An 18,082-nucleotide genomic window follows, 5' to 3' on the forward strand; every position below is an offset into this window, starting at 1 on the left:
TCTGCCACCGGAGGGTCAGACCCACATGGAACGCTGTGACTTCCACGTCGTCGTCACTGCCGGGGGCCCCTCCGCCCAGCGGGAGCCACCCCTGAGTTATCCGCATCACCCGGCCCCCTTCCCTGACGAAGGATACCTCGGGGTGGGGCTCCGGCTCCCAGACTGCTGCCTTGCTGGGCCTCTCTACCCGACGCCCAGTACGAACTGGTTACAGCAGAGCTTGGCAAATGAGGGCACTGGGGTGGGGGCGACCCCTGGAGCCTAACGGCTTCCTGGAGGGGGGAGCGGGGGGGGGCACAGCTCATGAATGCACCTCAAGGGGAGCACGCCTGCGCCCCCTGAGAGCTGCTCCCTGCTCCCCCTTCTCGCGTTTCCGGGGACCTTCCTACGTGGAGCGGGGAGCCTTGGCATCCCCAGCCACTCTCCCCTTTCCAGGGGAAAAAAGGGGGGGAGGAGAAAAAGCTGTACGGATACTTCGCCGCGTGTGCAGCTCAGAATAGTAATGTGCTTTCTCAAGGCAAACAGAACTCCCCAGGTGTTAATGCAAATTCACTCCAGTTAAGATGAAAGAGGGCTGTTTCCCCCTTTGCCGGCTAATATGAAGGACTTAATAGATTCTGCCTCAGGATCTCGGCTGGGAGCGGAAGGCTGGGGGAGGGGTGTGGGCGTGGACAAAGAAGGCGGGGTCCCCGTGGGTTTTAGAGCAGAGCACCTGTCACAGCAGGCCTGGCCGACGCGCACTCAGCTGCCCCAGCCACCACCTGGGCTGTCAGGAGCTGGACCTGCTGCCGGGCAGGAGGCTGCGGGGAAGCCCAGGTGGCAGTGCCAGTCCCCTGCAATGGTGCCCACTGCCCTTCACATTAACTCGGGGGCTGGCACCAGAACTGCCACTCCCCAGTTTGTGCCAGAGGAGACTGGAGCTGGGAGAGAGGATGGGGTGAGGCTGGCTGGCCCTGCAGGGTGCCTGGTTCAAGACCCGCTGCGCCGCGGGCTGTCCCTGTGGTATCCCGGGTCTGTCTTTTTTCGGCTCCCTGGAGGGTGAAACAGACCAGCCTGAGGAATTCTTTTAGAAATATGACATTCGTAGATGGCTGGAACTGGAAGGGGTCTGGGTTCCTCTGGTCCAAACTTGACCTACAGCCGAGGACAAGAGCGGAAGGGACCTTCTCAAGGCCACACGGCTGGAAGCAGGGAGCTGCTCTCCTGAAGCGCAGGCTGGACCCCGACAGGCCAGGGTGGGACAATCAGTCTGGGTGGCTCTGCCAGCCACGGGCCCCTTCCTCCCATGGAGGGGAGCCCTTCTCCAGCCCAGACAATCCCAGACCACTCCAATTCTGCACACGCATTTCCCTCGGAATCACCCTCCCCTGGAAACTATGCAGGGCCACGCTGGGCTGTTGCTGGGGGGGGTGGGGGGACTGGAAGGTGTCTCTGGATGAAGGGAGCTCCAGGGGGAGGGTGGGCAGCAGAGAGGCTGTCCCCACCAGTCCACTTCACTCGTTCTGGATTTAACTCCAATCCACTCTCGGGTAAATGGCACAGCAGGTGCCTACAAGGAGACACCTCCGCAGCCTTCTTCGCTTTCGTTTACTGACTTAATTCCTTTGGATCAAAGGCTGCCCCTTCCTCCCTGAGCAGGCAGGCGGGGGAATTACATTATTTATATTGAAAATGGGCAAGATTCCATGGGGACTTCTTCCTTATGCCTGATAAGAGAAAATTAGGTCACCGCCGTGCCTGTCGCCACCCCCCCCAACCCCGGCCCCAACCCCCGGCGTCTGCAGTGGGTTTTTATGGTCCAGGTGCCCACGGGCTCAGGGAGCTGCTCCGGCTGCAGGGCCAAGGGCTGCCCACCCAGCCACTCTCCCACCCTGAGCCTCCAGTAAATTATTGACCTGAGCAGCAGGTATTAATGTGACAAAGCCAGAACATCCTTTCCAGGCAGCCCCAGCCTGGGTTATCTATCATCTCCTGGGCTTTGCAGCTGGCACTGGGCAAACACAGTGAGGACAAATAGGCCAGATGCAGGTAATTAAGCTCCTGGTACAGGTGGAGGGATGGGGCCCATGTGGGGGCCACAGGTGGGCCTCGTCCCTCTTGACCTGGGGCTTCCTCTGGGTGTCCACTTGCTCTTTTTTCTGCTTCCTCCTGTAAGCCCCCCACCCCTCCAAAGGAAGCATCCAGAGAAAGAGTCACCTTCCCCTTGTGGCACTAGGCTTAGAGATTCCCAGGCATGATCGATCCCCACAAAACCCTATAAAACTCCCCTTTTAGATGAAGAGATTGCAGTGCCCAAAACTTAGGTAACTTGCCTAGACCACATGGCCGCTAAGTGACTGAAACCAGGTCTTTCTGAGTTCCAAGTTGGGGGCCCTGAGCCCCTCAGCTGTGTGGTTTCCTTAGCCCTCTGCATGGCTGGGTGTAAAGAAAAGATTTCATGTTTCTTTGTGTGTCCTGCTTCTGTTACTTGTAAATAACTGTGGTACTGCTACACATCCTCATCTCATTTTCCTTAGAAATCTGAGTGTTTTTTGTGTCTGTTCTTCATGTTATCCTGACAACATCTCAGAGGTACCCAGAGGCGTCACTGCCAACCCTCGTTACAGAGGGGGAGCCAGGAGGCACAGAGCAAGCGTGCAGCTCCGGCTGCGGACCTCTGCAGGAGATGTCTTGATTTCTTTGGCTCAGAGGCAACATGCCAGGTGCTATTCTGGGGCTACTACCCCAGTGGGAAATGGGCATCAAGTGGGAACTGGGAGGGGACCCGGTGGGGGTTCCTCTGAGTCACAGCTCAGGTCCTGGCAGTGCTGAACGGCCCTGAGCCTTCTCCGTGTAAGCGAGCTCTGGACTCCCTACCAGCGCGGGGACTGTGGCCGCAGCATCCTGCTCTAATGCAGTAATGACAGGCTGCCAGGGAGTCCCGCCGCGGCCCGGGAGGGGAGAGGAGCCCTTGGCCTCTCTCAGCTGCCTGGGCTGTCTGAGACGGAGACGGAGAACACACAGACGGCTCGACTCTCTTCTCCAGACGCTCAAGAGATTAGATTAGACATGGTTGCAGCAATCTTCTCACCGATACCTTTCCCCCCAGAGTCCGGCTGCCAACTCGTTGTTATACGTGGGTGGCTCCTGACCCGCTCCTCCAAAGCGAAGGCTTCTGGGGTGGGCAGCCCTGGGGACGTCTGCCAGGTGCTCAGCTCAGGCAAGGACGACAGAAAAGGATGAAGTGCTGGCAGGAATGCCACTAAGGGACCCCATGGGGCTGGGCTGCAAATGCCACAATTAAATACCCAGGTCCGGTCTGCAGCTTTGGGTTTACAGCACGGTCAAAACAAACTAAAAACAAACCAAAAAAAGCAGAGGAGAATTCAACCTGTCTCCCCAATACCCAAATATCAGTATTATTAATTCTAACCCCACTGAATGGAGCCCTTGGGATCTGTGAGAGCCTTACTATCTTTTGGGGGTCAGGAGTTGGCTTTTTAAAAAAAAGTCAGGTAAAAATATTGTCTGGACAGCTTCAAATGACCAGTATTTACACAGTATTTTCTCTAACTTGGACTACGTAGGAAATAAAACTATTTCCAATCACTGAAAATAACATAATCTACATTTAAGAAATGCAGCAGTTTCTGCACACCTGAAACTAACACAACATGGTAAATCAACAATACTTCAACTGAAAAAAATAATAAACGCAGCAGTTTCATATTATTCATCTAACAAAAAGTTGAATTAGTTACTAATTCTATACATTTAAAACAAAACATTGTTTTAAAACTTCAAAATTCTCTAGTTTTACAACTTCATATCTTTCCAAAATATATAAAAAGCTAGTTATATTTTACTCAAACTCTTGGAAAATTTGGTGTACTTTGATAGGCAGCCCTGTGGACCCTCAGAAGTCCTGAGAACACATTGTGCCACCTGAGTCTCTATTTTAGGCTGCGTGATTTGGGATAGAATTATCCTATAGTAGTTTTGGTCTTAATAAAGGACTTTTGTTGACTAAAACAATAAAACCAGCAAAAAAACCCCAAAGCTCTGCAGTGGTAGTTCCCAACTCCAAGTGTGAATGGCACGTGGCCCTGTGACCACAGCGGGGCCTCATCTGTCCTGCAGGCTGTGCCTGGGCCCCCAGTGGCTCTGCATGCTGCCCAGCCCCCCTTCCAGAGCGGGAGTGCCTGGAGCGATTGCCCAGTGCGGCGCCCTAGTTTTCAGGTCTAGAATTGAGGACAGGCGAGGGGTGTGGGAAGGACATGGAGAGACTGGGACCCAGTACAGGGCCTGCCTCACGGGAAGCATGAGGGGTGCCCTGGTGAAGGCACAGTCGGGGTGCTGTCGTCAGCCCAGAAAAGGGGACCCTTTCATCACCAAAGACGTGGGGCTGAGCTGAGGTCCCGGACATCAGGGAGCCGCCACCCCCCAGCCCCAGTCACCACTTCAATGGCCAGAGCAACAAGCAAACTGAGGGAGCCCAAGACGAACTTTTTACAACTTAGAATTTTTATTAAAACAATCATTTAAATTACAACAATCCCCCAGAATAGAAAATAGCCTTCCCTGGTCTGGCCCTGACAGGAGGCCCCATAGGAAGAAGGGTGGTTTGACGTCTTTGAAAACGGGTGGATGGAGCTTCCCTGGAAGCCCAGAGGGGCCAGCCTGGCCCCCGGGCGGCTGGGAGAGGCCATCTCCCTGCCAAGGCCGCCCCCTCCAGGGGCCTGCAGGCCCCAGCCCGGTCAGCGGGCGAAGCTTAGCCAGTTGCAGGTTGTTAGCCTCAGGACTTGCGGTTTTGATTTGAAAGAGAAAAGAAAGGGAGAGAGAAACCTGTCCCCGAGACTACAGAACACAATCACTCAGGAAGCGTTATGTAATGCCGCGGGGTGCTGTCCAGCAGGGCCCGGTGGGTGCGCGAATAACTGAATAACTGTGAGGACAGCACAGGGCAGAGCCGCTGGGGCTGAGGTGGAGCCTCAATCAGATCAACGAGGTGCCCTGTGCGGACCCGCCAGGGGCTGCCAGCGCAGCCTCGCTGAGTGTTACCAGCACGGTGCTTCTGCCCAAGGACCATCAGGAGCACTTCTAACGAAACAATCCGGGCAGGGCCCTGCTCTCAATGGAGGTCAGGGGCTTCCTTACTTAATAAGACCTAAGCCCGTTCACTTACAAATCACACAGTCACCTCGGCCACTGGCACACGCCCTGAAAACCAAGCTCTGCTTTCATTCCTTCTTCCACTGGGGCTCAAGATATTTCTGAGGGCCGCCATCCTCTCCGCCTGTTCATCTCTGGGAGGTACCTGCCAGCTCTCATCCCCAAGGAGAGCTGCCTTGTCCCTGCTGGAGCCCGGCTCCGCTGGCCCTCCAGAGTCGGCTCCCTCCACAGCTCAGATTCCAGCCGGCTGCCCTGTGGCTGCATGGCTCGGCATTCCCCAGACTTCAGACGTACACACAGCAGTTAAATAATAAAAAAACAAAGCCTGACAACATTGTTATAAATGACCACCATGCTCTGTGCCCACAGCCACTGTTACAGACTAAATGTGCGGGTCAGGGATGGGTGGTGAGCCTGAGGAAACAGCCTCACAACTGTCAGACCTTACGTTACAAACGCGGCCGGAGGACCCCCGCCAGGACCGTGTCTCAGGGGAAGAGGCCTCGGAGGGACAGAGAGACACAAGGGAACCTTCCAGCTACAGCCATTCATGCTTAGTGTCCTGATTCGGAGTCCCACCCTGCATGTCCTGAGGGGCCGGGGGGACACATAGCACTGGCTTCCTCTGTGCAAGGTGACCCAAGAAGGTGGCGGCCAGCCCAGGACACCACTAGGTCAGCTTGACCATGGAATTTGGCAGGATCTCTGCGAGCGTCTCAGTTTCTCAAAACCACACAGGATTGCCAGAGGCCACCTCTGCCCTCGGGAAATCTCCAGGCCCTCCCACGCCTTCATTTAATACACATCTTCTCACTGGTTAGCACTTATCCCCGGCTCAGCACAGCAGCCTCATCAGAAGGATGTGAATGGCCTGGTGGGTCACAGCAGCACCACCAGCCATGGAGGAAGAAAGGGCAGGAAAGCGGCCCCAAACCAAGGAGTGAGTATGGGCCGTGGGGTGGCTTTGTGACCTGCTGCCACCCGGCATGGCCGGGGGTCGCGTGTCAGCAGGTGCAGAGCACTGACTGTGAGGGGTCACCTGCATCCCCACCCTCACACGGCCCAGGGGAGAACATAAAGCGAAGGGCTCTCAAGGAGACGAGGGCAACAGCCAAGGAGGCCCAGGTAGAGCCATGGGTGGGAGGGCCTTGCTGGCGTGTGGCCGGGAGGAAAGACGATTCAGATCAACGAGGCAGACTGGGGCCAGTGGAACTGGGTGTCGGGGCCTCAGAGCCCTACAGAGACCCCGGTCACGGCTGGGCTGCCAGGTGCTGACTAGAGTGATGGGGAGCCCCCCACCCCGCCTGCTGCCTGCAAGAGAGGCTATGGTTGCAGAGGGCCCCGCCTGCCTCCTGGACCCTGGCCTGAGGTGGCAGGAGAAAGGCAGCGAGCGTTCTGTAGGGTGCAGGTTCCTACACAGCTCTGCTGGCCTCCCAGGCCCTCTGCTGGCAGCCAGCCCTCCATCACAGCTTCTGTCGGGTCTTCCCCCAGGCACAGCTGCCTTTCCCATTCCCCACCAGCTGGCAGCCAGAGCGCTATCTCAGGGGTGCCTAGGCCGAGGAGCCGTCGCCTGGCTCGCTCTCCAATGACGTGTAGCAGGCAGGTTGCTGTAGGCCTGGGCTTGGGCGGCCATGCTTCTTCCCGTGCCAGTTCCTCACCAGTGAAGGAGATGAATGTTCTGGAACCTCGAGAGGGTGAGGGGGGGATGGCACCAGCCTCCCGGTCTCCAGGGGGCCTGTGTACTTCACTTCCTACAGCCACTTCCCAGACAGGGCTGGGAGGTCAGCAGTGGACAGTAAGACACACACCCCAGGGCGCTTTGGACGAAGGAAGCATGGAATCCCACATTAGATAAGGAAAGACAAATACTCAAAAAAATTTAAAGACTCAGGTCAGGAGAACTAGAACCCCAAGAGAGATACTTCTGCAGGGTCATAGTTCAAGGCAATTGCACGTGAAGGGGGCTGGGCTCTCCGCTCAGCCAGGAAAAGCTCCAGAGCTCCCGAGGAAGCCCCCATCCAGCCTGCCTACGGACGGCTCCCTCGGTGTCAGGCCCATTCCATCGGTGCCGCGAGCAGAAGTGGCCAATCCTCGGGTGGCTGGGTCACCTGCTAGAGCTCTTCAAAGAAGGCCACTCGGGACTTGGCACTCTGCAGGGTGAGCTGCAAGGAAGCAGAGAAGAAGGTGAAAGGGGGGCTGGCTTTCAGCTCTTTCACAACAGGATGACCTCCTGCCTCCCGGACTAAACTCAAAGGTGGCTGGGAGTGAAAGGGAAGACAGTTCAAGTAGATGTTCAAGAAGCTGGTGGTCAATCCCAAGTAAGTTTCCAGATTTGCCCAGGAACTCAAATTAGGAGGTGACAAATGAGGACATGCCAGGAGGGATGGCTGGTGGGCAGAAGCATGTCAGCAGGAAAATGTCATCAATGTCGCCTTTTCACAGAGGGCCCAGGGGAACCCTGGGCATTTTAATAGATTCTCACATCCCCGTCTACAAAGGAGTCTCTACGATGCCTCTTGGTGTGCTGTCCGCGCTGGTGCCAACCTGGGTGCTCATCCGCTCCAGGGCTCGAGGGCCAGCTCAGCAATGCAAGCGTCTCAGTCCTCATGCCCTGGGCACGCTGCTGGGGCAAGGAGACATGGCCTCAGGCAGGGCAGGCCTGTGTCAGGTGAGGAAGAGCTCGTCCTTTCCACTCCTGGCTCCCCAGGTGGCCCCAAAGCAGACTTGCCCGTGACCTGGCAGCTGAGGGGGGGTTTCCATCCACAAACTGGGAGGCAACGGGCTTTCCAGGTAGGGCTGGTTTAGGCAGGGAGGGCGCAGCACATGGGGCGGTGCTCTGGGCAGAAACTGTGAGGCCTTCCCAGGAATGCTGTCCTGAGCGGCACAAACTTGACAAGACGTGGAAGGGAGAGGGAGGATCGGCGGTGGAGCTCTCGGTTTGGCAGATAAAGCGACCTCCCAGGCTGCCAAACCCCAATCCCCCAACTCGGGAGGCCCCTTCCCAGGATCTCCCCAGACAGAAGCATCTGGCATGGGTGCCCCCCCCCCAGTGCCCTGCTTCCTGCTCTACTCCTGAAATCAGTTACTTAGGTGAGACTGTGTGCTCCATATCCAGCTCTGGGATTTTGCTAAGGAGTGTTTTCAGGGAGGGGGGACACAGAGTGCGTACTGTTCATCTTCATACCCTCAAACCACTTAGCTTAGTGCTTGCACATAGCAGAAGCTCAGTTTGTTGAGTGAATAAGATGTAGGTGATAATGATAACGAAATGGTGAGATGCATGGGAAAGTCGAGAACTCCACCTGGGGCTGAGAAGGCCCAGGCGCTAATTCCCCGTCACCAGCTCGCTGTGTAGCCTCAGTGGACACCCTTGACCTCTCTGAGCTGCTTTTCTCTGGAGTTAAACCATGGGGGCAGGCTGGATGGTCTGGCCCATTCCCTCGACCTCTGGCAGTCCCTGAATCCAAAGAGAGCTTGGCTCTCCAAAGGGTGGGGGAAGAAGACTCCAAACCAACCACTTCACCATCAAAGACACACAGCATCAGTACACTCAAAATGAGACAGCTTGAGAGCCAGCTCTTTAAATCCTGCCAAATCTTTTGGCCTTGAAGTTCCTGACTAACAAGCTAAATGCAGGGAGACATCTGAGCTCTTTTTTTCAGTGGAACCAATTTCAGAAACCCTTTGGAAAGCCCAGCTCCAACGGGAATGGAGAGAGCTTTCATTTCTTTGCTGAAAAGGAACTCCCTCTAGAAGGATGGGTTTCTCCCTAAACACAAGCAGAGGAGACGGGCCGGGAGTTACGTGCTCTGTGATAATGGGAACAAGGATGGTAATGGGAAGAAAGAAAGAGAGCCAGAGAGCCGCTGGGACAAAAAGGCTCTTGGGGGAGCGTGAATCAAAAGGTGTGAAACCCCGTGTCTCCACTCGGGTTCCTCGCACACTCCCGGGGAGACCTCAGGCTGGCTCCTCAGGGTACAGGGGACCTGCAGGGGATGGGGGCTCTGCCGCAGCCCTTCCTTCCATACACTGAATCACTCACAGGCACAGCCAGACTGCCCGACCCAAAGCCCATCTGGGCGGCTGGGTGGTCCTGGGCAGGTCACTGACTCCCTCTGGTCTCAGTTCCCACCGAGAAGCAGGGGTGGTGGCAGCCCCTTCCTCACAGGGTGACGTGCGGGGGGACAGAAACTCTGTGGAGCGCTCGGTGCCGTGCCTGGCGCGCGGTGAAACGCTACAGCTGCTGTTACTAATAGCAGTGTCACGTCCCCCCTCCCCCAGCTCCGGCTCCTCTCCTTCCGGGGGGAGCAGGGCAGAGGGCAGGTTCGAAGGGGTGAGGGCGAAGGCAGGGTTCACAGCCTCTGAGGCAGGGAGAGCAGATGCCCCCGAGAGGCCTGGCCTCTTCCCCAGGTGCAGAGCCTGGGCTGTGGGGGCCTCTGAGAGCCTCCTGCCCGTATGTACAATGATGGCTCCAAGAATTCCTGGATCCTCCTACCGGAGCTGCGTGCTGGCTGTCCCCTCGAGGTGCCAGTGGAGGGTTTTGGCAGCTCTGGCAGCGCCAGACTCCAGTCACTTGAGCGTGTGCTTGTCGGGAGGCAAAGCCCTCTTCGGGTGGGCAACACACTGCCCTGGATCCCAGCCCACACTGACCTCTTATCTCGCAAGAGCAGCAGTCGCACCCCAGCCCAAGGAGAGGTGCGGCGCGAGATCGCACACTGGCCGTGCAGAGGCAGGAGAGCACCCTGGACGCGCAGCCTCGGCAAGAAGGCAGTACCGTGGTCTCCAGGCTGTTGGAGGGAAGGGCAGAGCCACCGGACAGAGGTGGCTGACGTGGCTGCTGACACCAAGGGCACTGGAGCATCCCACCTCGGCCCACAGGCAGACCTGGCTGCCCCGCCCCTGCCTTTCACCCTTTCTGTACAGTTTGTGGTGGTTCCAATTCCAACAGGAAGCCCGTCGTCAGAGGATAATCCCGCACGAGCTGACTGGCGCGCCTGCCCCACCTCCGCAGCGTCCCTCATCTCAGGCATCAGGACCTGCTCGTGCTGGAGCGCAGGTGGGGGAGCTGGGCAGTGAGGACGGTCCATGGGGAGAAGCCTGGGCTTCTTTCTTCCACGTGGGGACTCAAGCCCAGGGGCAGGGAGGTTCCCCCTCAGGCACTGCCAGCTGCGCTCCCGGCCCGGCTCCGCCCCACACCCCAGCCCTCCCCTCACCTGTGGGATCCCTCACCACCTGCTCTTTCTAGAAAGCTCACTGACTGTCACATTGACCGTGTAGTCTCAGGCAGGAGGTATCCCTAAAGGAGGAGGGGAAGGCTTAGAGGAAACGGCACAAAGCTAGCCCTTCATAAAGGGAACTGCCTCTGCAGGTCGTCTTCATAGACTCCTGGAAATCAGCTCACAAGCATCCTGGATTCCCGCCACCCTCTCCTACCCCAAGGTGTACAAGCCACGTCAGCGTTTGGTCCGTCTTCCTGCTCAGGGACGGGCCTGTCTCTCCGCACAGCGCAGCAAAGGGACCACAAAGATGACCCGTCACCCTGGGCCTCACATCCTGCGGTGTCACATGGTGAGAGCCGGAGTCAGCCGCGAGGGCCACCCACCACCCTGCAGCCCCTTCGGTGATCCAGCAACACCCATCATCACCCCAGACCCACTGCTCGGGGGGCAGCACCTCCAGGACTGGGGCGGTGCTGGGGGGGGGGACTCCCCAAGTGCACAGAACGTGGCTCTACGACCACGCTGCCATGCTGGGCGGACTCCGAATTTCAGTAGGTGGTGAAGCAGAAAGGCCTCAGAACGCGGACAGACAAGCAGGGCCTCTTCTGCTGCCTCATTCTGGGACCTGGCAAGTCTGGTTCACCTTCTCTGAATCCTTCTGAGGACACGCGGGTAGAGTTCTGCCCGAGCATGACTGGTGGCCACGTCTGCCCCTCACCGTCCAAAACTCCCCCTGGGTCCAGACAGAGGCGGCCAGGGAGTCCTGGCGGCCGCGTCCAGCCCCTCCGGGAGCTCTGCACCCCATGTTCCTCTCACCAGTTCCCTGAAGATGACAAAAGAACATGAAGTTTCCTCACCAGGCACGGGACTGACCCGCTTCTCTCTTGCAGCTGTCTCCTCACATCTGATTAAAATCCGCCGTGTGAATAATACAGGAGGAATTAAGTTCTCTCTTGACTGAACCGGCTGTTCAAGTCTGTCACTAATCCAGCTCCATTCTGAGGAGACAAACTTCCTTTTCTTTCTCGGCTGCATATCTGTATGGTGTGGTTTTCGTCTTCGGGGGGCTCTGGTCCACCTGTGGCCTGGCCCCTTCTTCCTGCCCAGCCTTGATAGACACAGCCTGGCAGAGTTCCCCCACAGCCACCTCCCCATCACACTGCCCGTTGTCTGTGACGGCCACCAGGCTGTGCAAGGGCAGGACGGGGAGCCTCCTGGCAGGGCGAGACCTCTTCACACCACCCGAGCTGTGTGCGGTATCACCGAACAGACACCTCCGCCAGCTAATGAATCAGATTCGGGAGACACTTCTGTCTCCTTAAAAAGACAGGAGGCTGGCTCCCCCAACCCTAGGGAAGGACTTGGTACCCAGCAGCCTCTCCTAAACCCGGGCATACATACAATATGCAGACTCATGGGCTCCCACTCACTGGGCGAGGGTTTCAGGCAGCCCATCTAGATAGGAGGACCTGGCCTGCCCTTGAGAGAGGGCCCCAGGGTCTAGAGACAGCAAGCCTGGAAGCACCGAGACCAGCACCAGGCTCGCCGATCCTTCCTGGCCTGCTTCTGTAGCTTCCAGCTACGAAGCCTCCGGCCTCACTCCCAGGAGTGCCCCCTGCTGGAAAACCACAGCCCCAGGCTGGCTGCCAGCTCCCTCCTTCCAGCTCTCCTCCAAAAGTCCTTTTGAGGGGGATTGCTTCCCAAAGTGAAGAGAGAAGAACTAAATGTATTCCGGCACAGAGCCTGCAGCAGCAAGGCTGTTTGATTAAGAATGAATTACACTTTCATCAGCACAGAGAAATTGATTCACAAGGCCGCACTGTGATAATCTTGTTCCTAAAGCAAAAGGGGGTGGGCGGGACACAGAGCCACTTCGGCTATCAATGATGAGAGAGAAGAAGCTCTACAATTAAGCTGGGAGAAGAAAACTAATCAGAGCGCCAGGATTCCTCCAACTAGTCTCTGGGGGCCTCACCTCAATCCACTCATCCCGGGGGGAGAAGAGAAGAAGGGGTGGGGGAGTGTCTAATTCATTTTAAACAAAAAGACCCACAACGCTGAACCCATTTTAGATACTAACCTAATAACTCTAGGCGCTGAGACTCTGCTTGTCCCATAAAAATGCAGTGGAATTGAAATGCAAGCCCTAAAATCATGTTACACTTCCTCTCCACCACTACATATTGAGAACGAAGGAGCGGGGGAGGGCGCAGATACAAAAGGACAGGCAGATTCTCCACCAGGAGCAGGAAGGTGACAGCCAAATCCAGCAGCAGCAAATTCTAACATAATCTCTGGTTTGGGGTGTGATAAACATTCTCCTTCCAAATCAAAGCTGAGGGGGCAGGGCCGGTGAGGGGGGATGGCTGCTATAAACTGGTCAGATTAAGCTATTCTGCTGCCTTGCTAGTTGACAGCTTGTACCCAAATGCCATCTGGTGATGTGCACGGGGAGAGAGCTGTCCACACACTTATCCCTAAGCAGAGGTGGGATGAAGGGCCGAGTCCACCACAATTAACAAATCCAATTTGGTATCAGCTACTGTATCTGCTCTAGAGAGAAATATGCCTGGGAAAACCCAGAGGGTGCCTTTGGTTTATTAATCCTTTAGGGACCTAAAGTGGCAGAATGATGTCTGGAAACCGGTATCTGCCCATGTCTCAAGCTGCCCGTGTGATGCTGGCAGGGCCTCACTTCATTCCTCCACCTGGAAAATGGACGAATCGGCCTGATTCACCTCGCTGGGCAGGGGGAGGCTAACTGATGGGCACAGAGCACTGCACGAGCACCTCCGGGGAATGGGGCAGATAGACCGATGTCATTTCAAATTGCCAATATCAGAAGGGAAATCACAGCAAGGATCATAAGAATAGAACCTCGAGCCCGCAGAATGAGTTTGCATCCCAACTCTTCCCTCTCGCTGTTGCAGTGACAAATCAGGTGCTGGAGGAAAGTTGCACTGAAACGTATCTTCAGTGCTGAGGGACCAAATGAGATGTCTTACTGCATCCAATAAGGCCCACTAATGTCCTCAGACACTTCCAAATGGTGGTAAAATACCCTAGAAGGGAGAGGCAGGTTTTGCACGCTCCTCAACGCCTCCCAAAGGGCAACTGCTTGACCAGGTAAAGCCCACCAACCAAAGGGAGGGACTGGATCGTGGTCTTTTGGCAAAGAGGCTGGTAGAATCTTCTACCTAGGGAGCTACCAGGAACAAGCAAGGAAACTGGAAGCGCTCGACAGTTGAGAGGCGCGTGGACATTCAGTCTGCGTGAGGTGGAAATGGCCTTCAGGGATGAGCCCAGGCGTCACGTCCAGGAGGAGGGTGCCCCGAGACCAGCCCATGCCCGCGACACCTCCCCCGAGCTTCCCACGGAGCCAGTGCCCTCTCTGCTGTGTTCTGCATCCACACCCGGTGCCTCTGCTGACCCCTGCTCCCCACTCCACTCCTGCTCCCCTTTCTTCTCCACCCCGCCCCCCACCTCTGCCCTGTTCTCACAAAGGGAAAGTTCTGGAGCCAGGGAGCCAAGGCAGGGGACGCTCCACCAGACACGCAGGGTTTCCGAAGCAGGCAGAGCCATGTGGGTCCCTGAGCGGGGTCTGGTGGTACTGAACGTATTCACCACACGGGCAGCGCAGCCTGTGGAGCTGCCCCCGTCCAGGCAGGCGATGCTGATGGAGGTCACAAGGGAGGCCTGGCTGGTTGCTTTAACTGTGGGAGACGCCTTTCACGCATATTCACCCTCGCCCTGTGATTTATCACTTCCCTGGTGTTTTAAGTGCTCCACTTGACTGGGCCAGCCCTGCATCTCCAAAGGGAGTCCGTGTAAATTGAAGATGACATTGGACTTTTATGTCTTCCTGATCTGAGAGAGGCGCCTGGAGCTTCAGATAAATGTCGAGGCTCCTCATTCCTGCTCCTCCACCAGCGGAAACCACAGCTAGACCTCGATGGTTCACACCATTTACGAAAAAAATAAGCTTTCTAAGCTCTATGACCCCCAGGATTTCTCATTTGTCAACTGCCTTTGAAATCCTCTGCTTCTTCAGAGACCATGGGCACAAAAAACAAAGACAAGTTTCCTGGCGCTCAGACCAGCCCAGAATTGGGGAGTGAAGCTGTCCCTTGAGAGGGGATGAAGGGTGCGAACGTGTTGTCACCTCCAGAATGTGCTGCCCAGCTAAGTCACACCTGGCCACCACTCACTTCATCAGTGCAGTGGCTCTGAAGGCAAGAGGTTCAAGCCCAAGACACCGTGTCCCCCTCCCCCAGCCTCACTGCCAGACCCCACGCCCTCGCTCACAAGACCCAGAGTCCAGGAATACATGTCACGGTCACTCCCCCCGAGAATGCCACAAATCTACGTTCCCAAGCTTCTGATCACTAGCACCGCTCGGGACTCAGATGCGAATGCCAAACCAGTTGTACTGATTATCGATTGGGAGAAAATTGAAATGTGGAGTTAAGATTAGCAGGAGGAGAAAAATACACCCTTGCAAGTCCAAATCAGACAGTACAGTCAGCGGAGTTCATTCTGGCTTTTTAAAAGTTTCTACCTCTAAACACACGGAAACTAAAACACTTACTGGACACGCGTGTCACAAGTTGTGCACGTAACTGTGGTTCGGCCCAGGCTCACAAGCAGATTTGTTTCTTTATATAATTTTAAGCACTTGCTGAGTCCTTACAGTGAACTCACTAAATTCTCATAACAATCCTGAGGGGGAACGAACTGTTTTATTCCCTTTTTACAGGTGAGGACACTGACCCTTAACAGAAGGTAAGAATTTTAGAGATAGTAAGTGGCAGAGCAGCAGCAACCCCGGTGAAGCAAACTGGACTGCCTCTCAGCATTCCCATGGTAACCCGTGGGTAAACCCTTGTAATTATCTTAAGCGTCACCAGCCCCGGAGGGTCCTGCTGAGTCAGGGTCAGACACCGGCCTCGAGGTGAGGCAGGAGAGGACAGACAGCAAGGGGGAGGAGTACACCTGGATCGCGGGAGGTAGGAGAACCAGTCTTTCCTTGAAGAAATCTATGATCAAAAGATATGAAAAACAAAACAAAAATCAATGCAGGCTGGTTTGAACCAAGATTAATGACAAGTTTCAGGACAATGGAAACTCTCCAGTTCACCACTGGTCTGCATTCCTCATCCTGGACTTTCTAGATGGAGCTGTGCCCTTGACATTCTAGGTGCCCACACTTCAAAGCCCGCCGTGGTATTTCTCGTCAGCTAGGCTCACTTCAGCCCAGACCACAGCAGGCACAAGGCCAGAGCCGTCCCAGCACAGCAGGTGACTGGCTGTCAGGCTTGGTCACTGGCCACAGGGACAACCAAAGTCTAGAAAGTAGAAAGTGCATCCAACTTCACATGTAGCAAAAGCTGCCACTATTTAATCTGGTGATACTAAGTCCGGCTGTATTAAGAGCCAACTCCATTTTATTAACCCTTGATTAATCAGAATTCTTGATTAACTGGAGCTTGGCAGCATACTTTGAAAACAAGTTCACAACAAGACACTAAAAAAAAAGAAAAAAAAAAGGCTTCTGTGCATGTCCTAGGAGCGGTACACATTTGACTACAAATCAAACGTCATTTGTCTATAATCACAGCTCAGTGGGAACTGACGGTCAGAACTGGGTCTCTGAAGAATTTAAGCGTTCTGAATCATTACAGAAAGAAGAGAGATGAAATCATATCAAGGTAGAACAGGACAGTCACATGCAGAGAATATCTGACAGAATAGACTAAAACAAAAAGGGACTTCCTGCGTGCCCCGGTGCTTGCCACGGGGTCCAGGAAGCCACAGTGGAGCCTCCCCGGGGTCCTCTGGGTGCCACGGGGTGATCCCTTGAGCAGAGGTGCCACCCGGCCGGCCCACTCCGTGCTCTTCACACTTGCCCGATGCGGAGCATGCGCCGCTTGGTGCTGGCGTGTTCAGCGCCAGCGTGTGGTATGAAAGCTGAAGAAACAGGAGCCCGCTAAACAAAAGTGTCACACACAAATTGTGGTTCACGCCACGGGTTCCTGGAACCACTGACAGATCGAATCCATCTTCTAATGAGATCCATCTGGGACTTTAATAGCAACCACAAATAGGATCTATCCTATGCCAGATCGCACTTTTTGGTACAGAGCTTCCAATGGGCTTATTTTATTCTAGGAGCAGAAAGCACGGTGAGGACACCAAAGGACACATCCCATGTGACTGTCAGGTGTCGGTGGGCTCGCTGGCGGGGGTACTACTGGGGAGCAGGCGAGGAGCAGAGGCAGGATGTTATTATTGCACGTAATAAATTCTCTCCACTGCCTAGGCCTGTTGGGAGAATAATGAACTGTTGCAGAAGGAAAGCAGCAATTATTCAATTAATTCACTCCACGAGCACTGACTGCCCGTCTGCTGGGTGCCCGGACTGCTCTGTCCCGACATGAGTTCACGGCGACTGCGACCGCGCCCCAGACTGCGGAGAAGCCCAGGCAGAGGTGGCCGTTAGCGCGCCGGCGGACAGACAGTCCGCTTAGCCTGACTGCATATCAGACCCCTGTGCTACTGGTTTGCTGTACTTGAAAAGAGAATAGATGTGTACAGAAAGGGAGGCTCTAGAGGAAGATGAGGGAACACGGGCAGCCCCTTCATCCCACGACCAGAAGCTACCAGGTATGACTGCGGGTCTTCAGAGGCTGTCACCACATGAAAGGTCTTGATCTCGTGTTAAAGGCACCAGTCTTAAGAACACCCAAATTGACCCCGTTTCCATGCTAGGGTTATTTATCTAAGGAGTACGCCACCAAGACAAAGGACTTTAGACAGACCTGACCGGACAAGAAGCCATGACCTTCCCCAGCCCGACAACAACACAAGATGTGAAGGACGGCCGGTCCTACAGCCCCAGGACATGCTCTTCAGAACGAGGCAGCCTTCTGGACCCTGGAGGCTGTCCTGGCCCCACAGGGCGGATGCCTGCTCTCAGACTCGAAGCATGCTGCGGCCAGTCCCCAGGCGCCACCTGCCCTCAGGAGGGCTCGGCACGGCCCGGGGACAGAGACAGGCAAGCTCATGCAGGGGTTAGTATCACAGAGGGCAGTCCCATCACCACATACAGAGTACCTGGGAATAACCTACTTTGAGGGCTCAAATGCAGATAGGTCTTCTGCCTTGGGCTTGAGGCTAAACCAGCAAAATAAAATGAAGAAAAACAAAAACATACCCTGTGATATCAACAATGCCACATGTGCCATTTGCAAAATGCTCAGACAGGCCTGAAATTGTGACAAGTGACTTCATTTGTGTGTTTTTATAGCTTGGAAACAGGTCTCCCCAGCTTTCAGCACCCCAGGGCCCTGTGGTCGAGGGTCCAGATCACGGCAGCAGTGGCAAAGATGAGCCTGCGCCCGGCGCCGGGGGAGGGAGTGGGGCAGGGAGGGGTCCGAGGCAGCTCCTGTGAGGCCCGACTGGCTCACTGGCCCAGTCATCCTTCTTCCTCTCTGCTCACTGGCTGAGGCCTCACTCCAGCTCCCCTTTGCTAACTGTTTCAGAATTTGGTTTGGAAGGGAAACCCGGTAAGTTACAGAAGCTGGAGGAAAGAAGAACGTGGACTGTGGAAAGGTCTCTCCCTCCAGGTCACCCTATTAAAAGGAATTCTCTACTCGGTGCCAATACTAACTGGAGTCAAGAGGGAGGATTCAGGGCTCCCGACTGTACCCCTC

At 55.5% G+C, this 18,082-nt stretch overlaps 1 protein-coding gene across 5 annotated transcripts in view; it reads right to left on the minus strand.

The window, feature by feature from the left end:
* Nucleotides 1–4,482: 4,482 nt before the first annotated feature.
* The window catches only part of NF2 (NF2, moesin-ezrin-radixin like (MERLIN) tumor suppressor), an 85,573-nt gene continuing 71,973 nt past the window's right edge, over nucleotides 4,483–18,082 (minus strand). The window contains exons 16-17 of one of the 5 annotated variants that reach the window (XM_059893553.1): nucleotides 17,499–17,543; nucleotides 4,483–7,313 (exon numbers count right to left, since the gene is read on the minus strand). In XM_059893553.1, the coding sequence (XP_059749536.1) occupies nucleotides 17,508–17,543 (36 nt within the window). In that variant the 3' untranslated portion in view covers nucleotides 4,483–7,313; nucleotides 17,499–17,507. Of the gene's footprint in view, nucleotides 7,314–15,071; nucleotides 15,407–17,415; nucleotides 17,544–18,082 lie in introns of those variants that run through there. The other 4 variants (XM_059893555.1, XM_059893554.1, XM_059893552.1 and 1 more) reach the window with 4 other exon arrangements.

Source organism: Balaenoptera ricei, chromosome 14 (assembly GCF_028023285.1).
Source record: "Balaenoptera ricei isolate mBalRic1 chromosome 14, mBalRic1.hap2, whole genome shotgun sequence".
Lineage (NCBI taxonomy): Eukaryota > Metazoa > Chordata > Mammalia > Artiodactyla > Balaenopteridae > Balaenoptera > Balaenoptera ricei.